Raw genomic sequence first — 13,879 nt, 5'->3', positions numbered from 1 at the left:
TGCGAACTTACAAAGTGACTGACAAAAGATGAACGTCTCGTGTATATAAGTTTATCACTGAACTTTTGGTAATGCAAATCCGTTGAATATGAGTCTTGTCACACAATTAATTTTGTTAATTCAATTGACTCACAGATTTGTCTTTTTGAACAAATCTGATTATTCCCCCAGTTTAGTTAGAGAAAAACACAAGAAAAGAGTTTCATTTCTTAGTCTTGTGTACACTTGTAGTACCATAGTTGCAATTATGTCTTAATCAAGGAACTTATCTCACCGTTGACCATAAAAGAAGCAACTAATAATAACCGAGTGATAACAAATCGTAACCGAAGCAATGGTCAACTATTCAATATTCATTACACAGCTGAACTGGAAGGAACTCAATGCATTGGGAGATGATTGAATAGTTAAAAAGTGACAAGAGAAGGAACCATCTCATAAATAAGCTTTTCCTACGTACGTAATGATATTTGTAGTGCTAACCCGTGAAATGGAAAATATCAAACTCTAACCAATTTACTTGTAGGATTTCATTTTAGTTATAATAAATGGCTTCACCAGTCAACCAAAGTGGAAAGGGAAAAGAGAAGGTCCAGGTCCCACTGTAAAATTACAACAATAAGTCGAATTGTCTTTTACAACGGTGTGTGTTGGAGGCACTTTGGTGGCTGCAAGAGGCCTGTGGGTACCATCACTTTTGTTTGTATTTTGCCTTTTAAATTTTAATCCTGTTGCCCCCATTCATTCCCCAACTCTCTTTACTCCGTGTCCGTAGAAGATGGAAAGTGGATTACCTTTGCTTAATTGTCTCTTGCAGCAGACTCTCAGAACCATTTGCACTTCTCCTAATTCTTCCACTCCTTCCAAGTGGGTATATGCTGTCTTCTGGAGGATATTACCTCGAAACTTTCCTCCACCGAGGTAAGTATGCAATGTACCACCAATCAACAAATACAAATAATCAATGACCAAATTTAATAACAAAAATCACATCACTTTTTTAGTGACAATTTTTTTTAAAAAATTACCTAAAATTTTTCTGTCACTAAGTTTAATATTTCTTACTATTAAGTTTTTCTGCTTGGACAGGTTGATGCTTTAAACGAGAGAGATTTTTGGGTTTATGTTTATGTTTGTAGGCCTGATAATTGATGTTTTACAGGTGGGAATTAGGAGGAACTGCTCTTGATCTCTCCAAAGGAAATAAAAGGAACTGGTAATGGTAATTTTGTATGCAACTACGACTAAACAAATCCATGTCTCGTGTCTGGTTTCAGTACGTAGTTCTTTTTTGACCAACCAAAAAGAGGTTTCCTTGGTTAGGATCCTTGTCTGGGAAGATGGGTTCTGCGATTTTAACGAATGCGAGCAAAGGAAGAGTGGTAGTGGTTACTTGAACGGTAGATTTGGAGCTGAGTTATTCTTCAAGATGTCGCATGAGGTTTACAATTATGGAGAGGGGTGAGCGTTGACATTAACTTTACATTTTCTTGCCATAAGATTCATTATCTTTTTCTTTCCAAAAGTAGCATTGCAGAATTCAAGTGAAGCAAGAGGGACAAAATAATCCATCCTTTGATATATATATATATATATCTGCAGACTCGTGGGGAAAGTTGCCGCAGATAATAGTCACAAATGGGTTTACAATGAGAGTCACAACGAGTGTGAGTCTAGCTATGTTGCTTCATGGAATGCTTCAGTCGAACCTGTAAGAGAAGTCATCGTTATAAACAGAAATAGTTCTAATTTGTAATATATTTCTTCACATTTTGCCCTTCTCTCTTAATTCTTAACGCTTGACTTTTTTTTTCTTTTTTAATTTTCATGGTACTTGTCTTGATAATACCTAACAGCAACCAAAGGCGTGGGAGTTTCAGTTCAATTCAGGCATTCAGGTTGGTAAAATTCGTTCACAAACTTCACATGAAAAATAGAAAAAGCTAATGACTTTAAATAATTAATTCACTATGGTAGAGTATAGTCATAATCGCCGTCAGAGAAGGCGTAGTGCAATTGGGTTCTTTCAACAAGGTACATCACTTTCTCGCCCCCTAGTGTTTCTCCTTTCTTGCAAAATCTCCATCATTATTATTTAACTAATTCACATGTTCCTCAGATAGCAGAGGACCTGAATCTGGTGATCAGCATACAAAGGCAATTCAGCTACCTTCAAAGCATACCTGGTGTGTTTGGTATTCAAAGACCATACTTACGACTCCAACACCCATACATTGTGAAGCCTAGTTTCATAGCAAGCAATGCAATGCCTCTATATGATATGGGGTGGAACACCCCACAGAATGGAGCACCAGGCCCATCTCTTTGTTCAGGTTCTCCTTCTCTACCATTACCAACCATGCCTTGCAATTTTGGAGCTTTGCTATCAAAGTTACCATCTGGAATCCCTTCCCATAATTCCACTCAAGTCCCTAATGCAGGGACACAAAGCATCATTGAGAGAGTGAAGATTGAAGATTGTGAATTTCATCCCACCCATGATGATGATCACAAAGTAAAGGTCGGTTCCTTGAACAAGTAGCATGGATTTGGAATTGGAAGATTAATTAAATTGAGACAGGAACCACTTTGACCACAATGACTTTTTAAATCATAGTCAATATGTTAAGAAAATGGTTAGTTATTTATTTTCTTTCACTTGGCCAGAATGTGTATTGTGGTATGTTTATTGGTGGCCGACAATTATCAATCATAGCGACCACTGTTACTGTTTCTTTCTGCGCGCATTTACGTTAATGATCAATGCAATGCAGACAATATTTTCTAGAACAAAAACTACATTAAGCTTTGCTACTTTTTCTGAAAAAGATAGTATATTGATGCTGCCTAACTCCCTGCTAGAAAGTTAAACAGCGCGCAATAATTGAAAATTAAAGAGGAAATAATTTGCAATTAGGATCCATACCATATAAAACTGGTTAATGGCAACTTTTGCAGTCACTCGTGATGGATGATCCTATGATGGTGAAGGAAGGATGGGGTTGGAGATTAGAATACCGTGGTGGGGATGGATGAATGGACACGGTGGCCTATCCTAATTTGAAGCGTGGTGTTCCATCATCTTGTGGGGCTGTGATGAAAACGAAATGAAATGAAGGCAGTGATAATTGAAGTCAGCAACTCAGCATCAAGCTGCTCTGGGCGACAATTAGTATTTGAGTCCTGGTCCCCCAACACTGTACTGTTTCCTTGACAACTCGAGTGTAGGAAAATTATGTTTATGAATTCATGTGTACACAAACTCTCACTCACAGACACACACTATTTTAGATATTCTTGTCAGGAATTAGGTCTCAAACCGAAATATACTGTGACATAAATTAGACTTTACAATATCTTGTTGTTTAAAGTGGCTATATAGATTGGTTATCATTACTATTCAAGGTTTAACGTTTGGTAGAATTTTATGTTAAGAAACATGATTTAAAAAAGGTCATTATTTGATTCTTTATTTTTATTTTTATTTTTTTAGTTTCGGTCCTTCATTTTTAAAACAGTTGAAAATATTTCATTCATAAATTTAAAGTTGATGTTCTTAATAAAATAAAGCTATTGACAGTTAAAAAAGCGAATTTCAATTTATTGACTAGTATTCATCAAATCTTGCTTTATAATCGCCACGAATATAAGTTTTTTTGTTTTCTGTTTTCTTCTTCTTCTTTCTTCGCATTCCTCATCTCTCTTCAATCCTCCCTCCGCTCCATCTTCATTTCGTTGTGCGTCATGAAGCCCCTTTCCTGCCGCTACATCGCGCAGTTCATCTTCGCACTTTGCTTCTCAAACATTTCAAACGCGGAATGCAGTGGCAACAGGCAGAGAAGGTGGTTGTTGTCGACAAGGTTGTAGCAGTCATTTAATTGAAAAAAATTAGGGTTTTCAGAAGGAGAAGAAGAGGAGGAGAAAGGGAGATTTGAGAAGCATATTTTATAGCAATTTTTAGCCTCCAATATTTTGAAATTATTAACCGCATCAACCGAATGAAGGGAAGGACAATTTTAAAGGAAAAAAACGATTGAAATGAATTTTTTAAAAGATAAAATATCAAACTGAAAAAAAAAAGTTCAAAGAAATTATTTGGTCTTTAAAAAATATGTTAAAAAATAAATTTATATTTGTGAATCATATTTTAAAAGTTAAATTTAAAAAAAATAATTTGGTTTAGATGATAAAATAAGATTATTTTAGAGCATAAATATATATATTTATTTTTAAAATATAGATTTAGTTACATTTCTAATCTTCGCATATCGTAATTAGGCAATTTTGATCATTCAAGTTTTAATTTTGTCAATTAAAACCCTCAAATCTTCTGTCATGTACAATCAGGTCCCCTATCCTAATTCTATCCCATATTTTAGGCAATTAAGTAACTTGACAAATTAGCATGACATAACGGTGAGTAGAGTAAAGGGTGTACTAGCCAAAGACATGGAATATTTGAACTACAATGAGATATATTGACTTAACTGTTGTGTTGACATGCTTCTAGTAAATTATTATTTTTACAACAACAATGAATAACAAAAAGGAATGGATTTTCATTCTTCGAAAATTAATGACTTAAACATTCAATGAAATAAATTAATTGACACAATTAAAAATTGAAAAACCAAAATTGTACAGCTACGGTATCCAAAGACTGAAAATGCATTATAGCCACACACAAAATTATAGGTCTTGCACATAAAAACGTTTTTATTCACTAAAAGATACAAAAAAATTACTTTTTTAAAATTAATTTTACTCACTTCAAAGTTAATACTACGTTGAACTATAGAACCTGTTTGACACTTAAATTTAAAAAAATTGTATCGAAATCCATACCTGCATGCATAACAAGTTTAATTATTGGACCTATCATCCACATTTTAGTTAATCTAAATATGGTATCGTGTCGCGCATGCCAAAATCAAAATCACAATGAAGCATTGAATTAAAATTTAAAGGATAAATTTTAATTTTACTGCTCTTATAATTTTAAATTCATCATTTTGGTTCTTTTATATTTTTTGCATGACAGTTGATATGATGTTTATATAACAGAAAATAAAATAAAAAAAATAAAATAATCTTAATAAAAATCAAACTCATAACATCTTATATTTAAACATAAGCTAATAAATCACTAAATATTTATTATTTTTTAACTAGTTTTATAAACATTATTTTATATATATCATTAGTCAAGGATTATTATTTTTTTAAAAATTTTAAATTTATAAATTAAAAAAGTTAATATATAAATATTTTTAGTTTTATTTTATATCATTTTATATATTTTTATTTTAATTTTACTAATTTAAAATTAAGTTTCATAAATTAATATATAAATTATTTACATAAATTATTTTGTAAATTTATTTTAATATACAAATTACATTTACTCTAATAATATAAACCGATATAATTGCATCATACAAATTAAGTAAATTTACTTTGATATATTAATTATTTTTATTCTAATTATATAAATTAATAAAATTTTAATATTTAATTTCAAGGAGACTTACATGTTAATATTTTCGTTCTAAATTTTAAAAAATATTTAATAAACAATTTTTTTAATTCCAATTATATAAATCAAGTAAATTACATTAATATGTAAATTTTTTATGTAATTTATAAAAATTAGGTATCTTTATTTTTATATATAAATAATACAAATTTTTATTTAATCATAAAAAGTAATAAATTTTTATTTTTTACATTATTTAAATATTATTTTTAATTTATGTAATTTGTATAAATTACATTAAATGATTTTTTAAAAAATAACCTATATATTAGTTTATGCTTTTTTTAAAATGATAATAAAATGATTTTTTGTTAATTATAAATTAAAATTTTATAATAAAAATAAATACATGTAAAATTAAATATCAAAAATATTTTATTTTAATTTATAAATTTTATAATTCTAAAAAAATTAATAACTCCTTATTAATGATGCATACTCGTTGGCACCAATATACTGAATGAAGGTCAACGTTTAATTTTAAATGATCAATTAATGAAAAAATTAAAATTATTTATTCTAAAAAATTAAAATTATGTGTTAATTTAAAAATAAAAAGAACAAAATCACAAATTTTAAATTATAGCTAAACTACCATGTAAAAATATTATCACCACTAATGATTATTTCATTTGGCAAAACACTATGTTTTAGAAAAACTAATAAGTCTTTAAAACTGAAATTTGGATCTGGGAACCAATTGCAAGTAAGAAAAATATTAGGCAAATTTATCTAAGGGGTTACATTTAAAAATTATTTATGTAAATGGGTCTGTTTTGTAAATATTTATGCAGAGCATGAGTCGCCATTGTCAACAGTGATCTAGTGCCGCCAGTCGCACTAGTAATACTGGTTGGCGTGGAGGAACCCGCTTTCTCCATTGGCGACATAGGGTCTGGCCTCTTCCGCGAGACACCTTCAATTTCAAATTAAAACAATAGGTTAGCTCCTATATACCAACTTTTTCCATAAAGAATTAAAGATCTAGTAATATGTTTATTTTAAAAAATAAAATATATCTTAATTACTGTGAAATAAAACAAAAATCTAAGATTGCAAATATTGTAAAGTTGGGCTTATATATACACACCACCGGCATTATGAATGTCTTGATAAAACAAGACATTGGGTTGAACATACGAAAGTTGACGGCAACAACATCAAATTGCCCTAGACAATTCGCAACTCTTTTAATTATAATTAATAAATATACTTTTTTTTAATTTGATGACCTTTTAAAATGAAAATAAAATAACAGATCACTATAATCTTAATGTCTCCTGGTCATTTATTGTCAAATAGGAGAAATAACAACAACAACAATTCTTTTCGTTTAAAAATAATATATATATATATATATATATTTCCTTCTAACCACTCTTTAAGTTCTATCTTATCTCTTTTTCTCTTTTAACGCATAAAGCAAAGGAGACAGCACGGGAACTAAATAGTAGTTGGCATAGCCTGTCTATCATGTACAAAAAGATTTGTAAGAAATATGGAGAAGAAATATGGAGATATGAAGTCCCACACAGGGTCTCGCTTTCTTCATTGGCGACATAGGGTCTCTTACGAGACACTAGTTTCTCCAACTTGCTGGTCCCACACAGTTTCTTCCTCTGTCTATTTCCCTAGCAGATCTCAACCAATTCTTATATATAAACCCCTTTCGAGATCTGCTTCAAGCTCTGTCCCCTTCTTCCACTTCCACCCTCCTCTCTGACAAGTTCTCACCTTTCAATTCCACTTCTGCATTTGCATCAGTTTCAGTTACAAAAATCTTACATTTTCCCCAATTTTATTTATTTGTTCTGATGAATAAGCATTGCAAAACAACTTGGATGGTGTATTTGCTAAAGGGTGTCATCTAATTTTGGATTATGTTAATTGAACTCTTTCAATTTCATTTTTTTTAATAAAGTATGGACTTGTTCTGTAATTTGAGGTATGCGCCTTTTGGGAATTGAATAAAATAGAGCTTATTTGAAGGTTTGATAAAATAATGGTTTAAAATTTTGCAGGTTTTTGTGGATAAGAGTGAGCTATAATGGCTTCCAGGAGACCGGGTTTAATTGCTTTGTTTGATGTTGACGGGACTCTTACAGCTCCCAGGAAGGTATCTGATTCTTCTGCAGCTAATGACACTCTCCATGACTGCAGATTTTTTTTAATTTGAAATTGAAGGTGTCTCGCCAATGGAGAGGCGAGACCCTACGTCGCCAATGAAGAAAGCGAGTCCCTCCACGCCAGCCAGTATGGCTAGTGCGACGGACGGCACCCTTCCACGTCAGCACTGTATTGCTGTTGCCAATGGCGACTCATACTTTTTCGCCATTATCATTGGCGGGTTCCATGCAAAAAGTAACCCCTTTGCATAAATAGTTTTTAAATGTGACTCCTTTGAGTAAATTTGCCAAAAATATTAGCACCCCAACCACACCGTTTGTTCCAAGAAATTATGTCAAATTGATCGAACATGGGCTGGTGTTAGTTTCCTCAGCCCACTCCTGACACTGTCATGATTGAATCTGCAAGTTCACAGTATGTCTATTATTGTATTATTAATTATATGATTCATTATGTTCTGTTCCCTTGTTGCCCCTGAATATTTCTGAAGACTTAATAGATACTATTAACCAAAATATACAAAACAGCCTGCAATGGGGGACTGCTTTCATACTGCAGAAGTTTTAGCTAAGTCTTTTCTGATCCCACCGCACCCCCCTTTCCTTTGCACAACCCTCAAGATCTATTTCAAGAACGAAGCCCACACACAATTCAATCCCTTCCTGTGTGTCACCTTATTTCATCTGTAACCATCGCGAACATCAAGTGACTATTCCTAGCTAAAATGTTGCTAAATTCGTGTCTTAAAGCACATTTATGAAGTAAATTTTTATTGACACTAAATAGATCTAAATCCTCCCAATGGTCGTCAATTCTTAAGAAGCAAAAAGATTAGAGAACACAAACATGAGAAAAACATAATTTTATTAAAAATCCCTGTGGGTTACATAGAAATTCTCCTAACTCCATCAAAAAGGATTTAGCTAGGCATAGAAAAACTAAAAACAAAGATTTATTAGAAGGAAGAGGAAAAAAGAAATGTGATCTTCCCACCTTGAATATCTTTCTCGTACGGCCTTGATGGCTGGTTCAAATTAGAGAATAGAGAATGAGTACGGCCTAATCTTCTCTTTTTTCACCTTTTCATTCATGGGCTAGATAACTTCCACTAAACAGAAGTCTAGAACTCTTTTAGTCTTCCTGTTATTTCCTGCAAATAAAAACAAAAGAAAAATAAGAAAATAAAATAGGAATTATAGTAAAAAAAATAGAAATTAAAACATATAACATTGTAAAATTCATTTATTTGAAGATAAATAGGTTAAAATTCATGAAAAAGTGGCTTAATATCTCCTAAAATTAATAGGAAAAAAAGAGATAATTCTAAGGATTGTATATCAATAAATATCATGAGTAGTAATAGTAATGTATGCTAAAAAAAATTAACATCGTATGACCATTAAGTGCCAATAGATTAAGCATACGAAAGTTTTTTAAAAACAACACATAAGTTTTAAAAAAAAAATTGTGTAACATAAGTAATCCTATAGTTAATGAGCTAAAACCAAAAGCCATTAAGTTTTTACATTAAACTGTTACTTATGATTGCCTACGCTTCTAAGACTCTCAAACTTTTTTTTTTTCTTTTATTCTCTCGTCATCTTTAATCTATTTCGAATTTTACCTTTGTATTATCTAAATAATAAAGGTTTCAATGATCTTAATTAATACTTATCAAATAGTCTCTATAAGATTATACTTTAAATCTTAAAATACCTAACTTTATTTTATGCTCTACATGGTTAGAATTAGAAATTATCATGTGAATAAACAACTTTATTCCAACATCATATAAAGATTAATCTACAAAAGTATGAAACCAATAGTAATCAACATGTTTGTTAATTAAGAGTTATAATATAATACATCAACCAACATAAAGAGAGTGAAGCAAATGATAAACCATTAATCCGTCACTATCCCAAGATAAAAGCTAGGAAATGAGTACTAAGTTGATCATGATTTGCTTAAGCAAAGTTTATCTTGTTCCTACCTGTAAATTCCCGGTGGGTTTAGCTGGAGTTATCTGGGTTTGAGGGATTTTGGCCAATCTTTATGGGATACAATGTCAGAATCGCAATTCCACACTTTCCTGCAGTGTCTTCTGCTATATTACGTTCCATTCTTACATAACCTGCCTCTCCCCAATTCTCACCCCATGAATTTTTGACGATCCAATAGTCAATTCCATTTTCTGTTCCGTACCCAACAGCTGTAACACCATGGTCTATTGATGTCCCACATGTTCCTGTGAATATACCCTGATAAAATTAAGACAAATAAAATACATTAGATTGAGCCAGTAAACAAGAAGCAATGTTACTGTAATTAATATTTGAGAATTGAACAAAGTTTTCAATGTATCTCTTTAGATTAGATTAAATATAATGAATTGCTAATTTTAACTCACTCTCTATACTCACAATGCAGGTTCCTTTAGTCCTTTACTTTTCAAGTAAAATTGATTAAGAAACTTACAGATTCATATAATTGAAACTCTTTGCCATATGCTTCAATGGCAACGCTCACGGGTTGATTTGCTACTGCCTTTTTCAAGGCTAATTCATCATAAGCAGGAACACGTTCGTAACCATCAATTGTAACAGCTCTAGCATTTATCTATAGATAAGAAGAATAAAATCTATTATAAGTATTACAATGAAGCTATTAGAAGCATTTACTAATTTATCAAAGAATCAAAGGTAAAACTAACCTTGTATTGATCACAGATACCATCAGCACCTTGAAAGGGGTAATCCTCTTCAGTGTCAATGCCACCATTGTTGATAATGAACTCAAAGGCATAGTCCACAAGTCCGCCACTACATCCTGCATTGACGGTTCTATCACAGTCCAACAGTTCTTGCTCTGACAGTGCAGTTAGATTGCCTGTTACTATCTTGTTAATTCCTTCAACTGCGGCAATTGCTGAGAATGCCCAGCAGCCCTCTATATAAAAAACAGGAACTTAGACAATAAATGTACAAGATAAATTAAAGTAACGTTATAAGCTTTTACATAATTACAATAATATTGAAAATTAAGCGAGATAATGCTGGCTAAAACTAAGATAAAAAAAAAAGAAGCTGTGAGTGAAGCACAATTCAATACTTCTAAGAAATTTTACCAAATTTTGGGATAAGGAATAGAAAATGAAAAACATATGCTTAATTAGTAAAAATAGGGAAAAGAAATAAAAATAATAATCAAGTAAGATTTATTAAGAATGAAAAGGAAAAAAGTTTTATGTATAAATCAAGATATTGCATAGAAGTAACATATTTATTTCTATGAAATTTTCAATATTAGATAATAGATACGGATAGACTTGTAATATAAAATGATTAGAAATATAAGAGAATGAACAAAACTTGGTTTGTTTTCACAAAATTTGAGTTTAAGAGATAAAAGAAATTCTTAAGAGGACGAATAATGATAAAGTGTTCCGTCTTTATTTTTTTTTTTATTAAAGTTCAAATATGTCAAGTAACAAATTATTTGTACAACTTAACTTTAAGTAAGGTTGTTCAACCTTATTTTTCATTAGAGATGATATAGTGTTATTTATACAAGTAATTGTTGCTTAAAATACTTATTCCATAAATAATATATTTTTTAGGTATTATAATATTCATTTTAATAATCTTAACGTTGGAATGAATTATTTATGTAAAGTATTTAGATGTACGTAGAACACAGACATATGCTATTAATTAAATTAATTTTTTCTAATAAGAATGAATTAATTAACTCTTTATTCATGTCTCTCTAATTAATTAACAAATTTGGTGAAGGAAAAATAGGATGAAAAGGAAAAAAAATGGGTGTGCTAAGTAAAAAGTGAGAGAAGAGAAAAATAAAAATGTATGAAACTCATTAATTATTTTTACTTTATTTATCACTGATTTTTATTCAGTTTTTTTTAGGTCGAAGTATCAAACATTTTTATTTTTATTCTATCTCTAACTTATTTTTATCCCTTTTTTTAATCTTTTTTTCTCTTCCTACTAAACAGATCATACAAGAGTTTTGTATAATACTAGACGAGAAACAGTATAGTACAGTACCTACCGCATTCTGATTGGTTTTTGACTCTGACAACAGCACCTTCTTTCCTCCAATCAACAGATTCCGGCAAATTGTCAGCCACGCGCGGAGAGTAACGTCTACTTGGTCTGGCCATCATTCTGCGGGGATCAATCTTGGTTCCCAGGTATTTTGACCGGTACTCCTCGTTGCTAAGATCACTGAACCGGTTCAGTCCAACCTTGTATGTCCGGTTCACAGCATTGTGTTCTTCGATAAAGTTGAGGTTGTCTTTGAAGATCTGAAACCTCTTCTCCTTCTCTTCGACGGCGTTATACACCTTCCCATGCTTCACAAGCCACTCCTCGTATATACTCATTACCTCCTCGTCACTCTTCCACCCTGACTTGTCCGCGTGGCTTCTGTCATACGAGATTATCGACATGTCCAACGCCGATGACACTGCCAACACCGTGAAGAACACGATGAGGATCGTGGCCATTAAAGATCTGTTAGTACCCATTTTCTATTTTTGTTTCGATGTTTCGTGAATGGAGTGAGATGCTATGGGGTTTATAAAGGCATAACACGGAAGTGATGATAATATATAAAATTAAAGTTGATGGCTGAAATTATTGGGGTTAAACGTATAAAATATCGACTACGGGTGCTCACGAACGGCGTGGCAGTAGAAAAAATAAATTATCTATATGGCATTCTGGCTATTTTTTTTATTAAAGAAAACAACTTTAAATAAGGCACGAGGGTTATTTGCTGCGGGATACTTATTCTTTACACGTGAGGCACGGAAATAAATAATTCTTAATATAACTATTGAATATTTAATTTTGATCTTTTCCCGGCGATATTTTGTATAAGTAAAAAATGTTTTTTTCATAAAAAAAGTTATTATTTCATGATTTTTTTATTACATATAGAATTTAATCTAATTCTCTTGTATTAAGATTTTGGAATCGTTGTAGAAGGCATCGTAACTGTCTTTTAAGGGATGGCTTTTGTCAATAAGCTTGTGATACGAGTTAGGGTATTAATTATGTCTGAACCAGAGATGTCTGTTGGCCCAAGTGATGGTATGGGCCTAACAGTGAACATGGGACCAGAGGAGAAGAATGAGCCGCATGAACCCAGACCAGTGTGGATGAAAATTTTATGATTACTTTTATAATATTTATGAGAAATCATATTACTTAATGAGAGTTAACGAGAATGAGAATAATTTAAAAAATGTACTCGTTCAAAAATAAATATTTTAACATAAAGGAGGATGATAAAAAAACAAGGAATCGAATATATTGGTTTCCATATTTTCAGCATTTTGCTTAGTGAATGAGTTTAATTTGAGCTCAATATTAAAAATAAAATAAAAAGTAACAATTATTTTGCATGAAGTTAATGTCATCAAGGGAAAGCTAAAAGAATAAGAGATTTAACTTAGTTGGTTGGGTAAAATATATAAATTATTACAAATATTTTGACATTATCTTTAATTTTTACAAATTAAAAAATAAATAAAGCTAAAGAAGAAGAAAGAGATGTTGGAGAAAGAAAGATGCTCAGATCTTGGACACATATATGGGAGAAGCTGTAGAGAACTTTTACAAACAAAACGTGACAACAGTAAAGTCAATTTTGCAGCGAAATAAACCTGTTGACCCCTGAAAAAGTAAGTCAACAAACACAAACATATATTGCAAGTGGAAGGGCAAAATAAAAGAGCAATGGGCAAAGAAGCAAAAACATGAATCAACACAGTTGAATTATATGCATCACACATGTTTTTGGCCCACAAAAATAAACAGAGTTAAAGAGGCGGGGACCTTTTCATTACCTCCTCTCTCTGATCTTCACATTCAAATTTGCTCATGACTATCATCATACATATTGAGTCCAAATTAATAATAAACCCCCTCATCTTCGTCAAGTGTAATATGCCCTCATCCCTTGCAACCATCTCCTCACCAACTTCAACCCCTCCACAATAAATAACTGTTACAATTTGGAAGGAGGCTCTGCATGATCCCATTATACCTTACCCTTTCTTAGTATTAGATTTTTTTTCAAATGGAACTGCTTTTCAATGTGCCTGGTTCTACCATAATTCGAAAAATAAATAAATTCCACTTCTTTATCTTAAATATACGATACTTTTAAGAGTTTAATGTTGATGAA

General features: G+C 31.5%; 2 protein-coding genes and 1 long non-coding RNA gene across 5 annotated transcripts; 2 read left to right on the top strand and 1 right to left on the bottom strand.

Moving 5' to 3' along the window:
- Positions 1-742: 742 nt before the first annotated feature.
- LOC114408731 (protein RICE SALT SENSITIVE 3-like) lies at positions 743-3,354 on the top strand. Of its 3 annotated transcripts, XM_028371882.1 has the most exons (9): positions 743-921; positions 1,163-1,216; positions 1,324-1,461; positions 1,603-1,711; positions 1,857-1,898; positions 1,978-2,034; positions 2,120-2,333; positions 2,442-2,521; positions 2,959-3,354. In XM_028371882.1, the coding sequence occupies exons 1-9, from the start codon at positions 779-781 to the stop codon at positions 3,034-3,036; spliced, it is 915 nt and encodes a 304-aa protein (XP_028227683.1). In that variant the 5' UTR covers positions 743-778; the 3' UTR covers positions 3,037-3,354. The 3 variants fall into 3 exon arrangements, with proteins under 3 accessions (XP_028227683.1, XP_028227681.1, XP_028227682.1); XM_028371880.1 differs by having other exon boundaries at positions 2,120-2,521; XM_028371881.1 differs by lacking the exon at positions 2,959-3,354 and having other exon boundaries at positions 745-921; positions 2,120-2,787.
- A 3,588-nt stretch (positions 3,355-6,942) lies between these two features.
- LOC114408730 lies at positions 6,943-8,127 on the top strand. Its single transcript, XR_003665930.1, has 2 exons — positions 6,943-7,481; positions 7,558-8,127. It is a non-coding gene; the product is annotated as an uncharacterized LOC114408730 (long non-coding RNA).
- Positions 8,128-8,510: 383 nt separating this feature from the next.
- Positions 8,511-12,231, bottom strand: LOC114408729 (cysteine proteinase RD21A-like). Its single transcript, XM_028371879.1, has 5 exons — positions 11,735-12,231; positions 10,377-10,612; positions 10,142-10,282; positions 9,657-9,924; positions 8,511-8,813 (listed from the first exon to the last, which is right to left on the bottom strand). The coding sequence occupies exons 1-4, from the start codon at positions 12,210-12,212 to the stop codon at positions 9,676-9,678; spliced, it is 1,104 nt and encodes a 367-aa protein (XP_028227680.1). The 5' UTR covers positions 12,213-12,231; the 3' UTR covers positions 8,511-8,813; positions 9,657-9,675.
- Positions 12,232-13,879: the final 1,648 nt, after the last annotated feature.

Source organism: Glycine soja, chromosome 4 (assembly GCF_004193775.1).
Source record: "Glycine soja cultivar W05 chromosome 4, ASM419377v2, whole genome shotgun sequence".
Lineage (NCBI taxonomy): Eukaryota > Viridiplantae > Streptophyta > Magnoliopsida > Fabales > Fabaceae > Glycine > Glycine soja.
Note: the sequence above shows the minus strand (reverse complement) of the source record. Positions and strands in the feature narration are given on the sequence as shown.

Bases quoted from the DNA above. Each gene is read 5' to 3' on its own strand.
- LOC114408729 (XM_028371879.1), bottom strand. From the start codon at position 12,212: ATGGGTACTAACAGATCTTTAATGGCCACGATCCTCATCGTGTTCTTC. The intron at 10,613-11,734 runs GTAGGTACTGTA...TTTTTTATATAG, and splicing joins CAAAAACCAATCAGAATGCG to AGGGCTGCTGGGCATTCTCA. The intron at 10,283-10,376 runs GTTAGTTTTACC...TCTTATCTATAG, and splicing joins GTATCTGTGATCAATACAAG to ATAAATGCTAGAGCTGTTAC.
- LOC114408731 (XM_028371880.1), top strand. From the start codon at position 779: ATGGAAAGTGGATTACCTTTGCTTAATTGTCTCTTGCAGCAGACTCTC. The intron at 1,217-1,323 runs GTAATGGTAATT...TTCCTTGGTTAG, and splicing joins AAAGGAAATAAAAGGAACTG to GATCCTTGTCTGGGAAGATG. The intron at 1,899-1,977 runs GTTGGTAAAATT...TCACTATGGTAG, and splicing joins AGTTCAATTCAGGCATTCAG to AGTATAGTCATAATCGCCGT.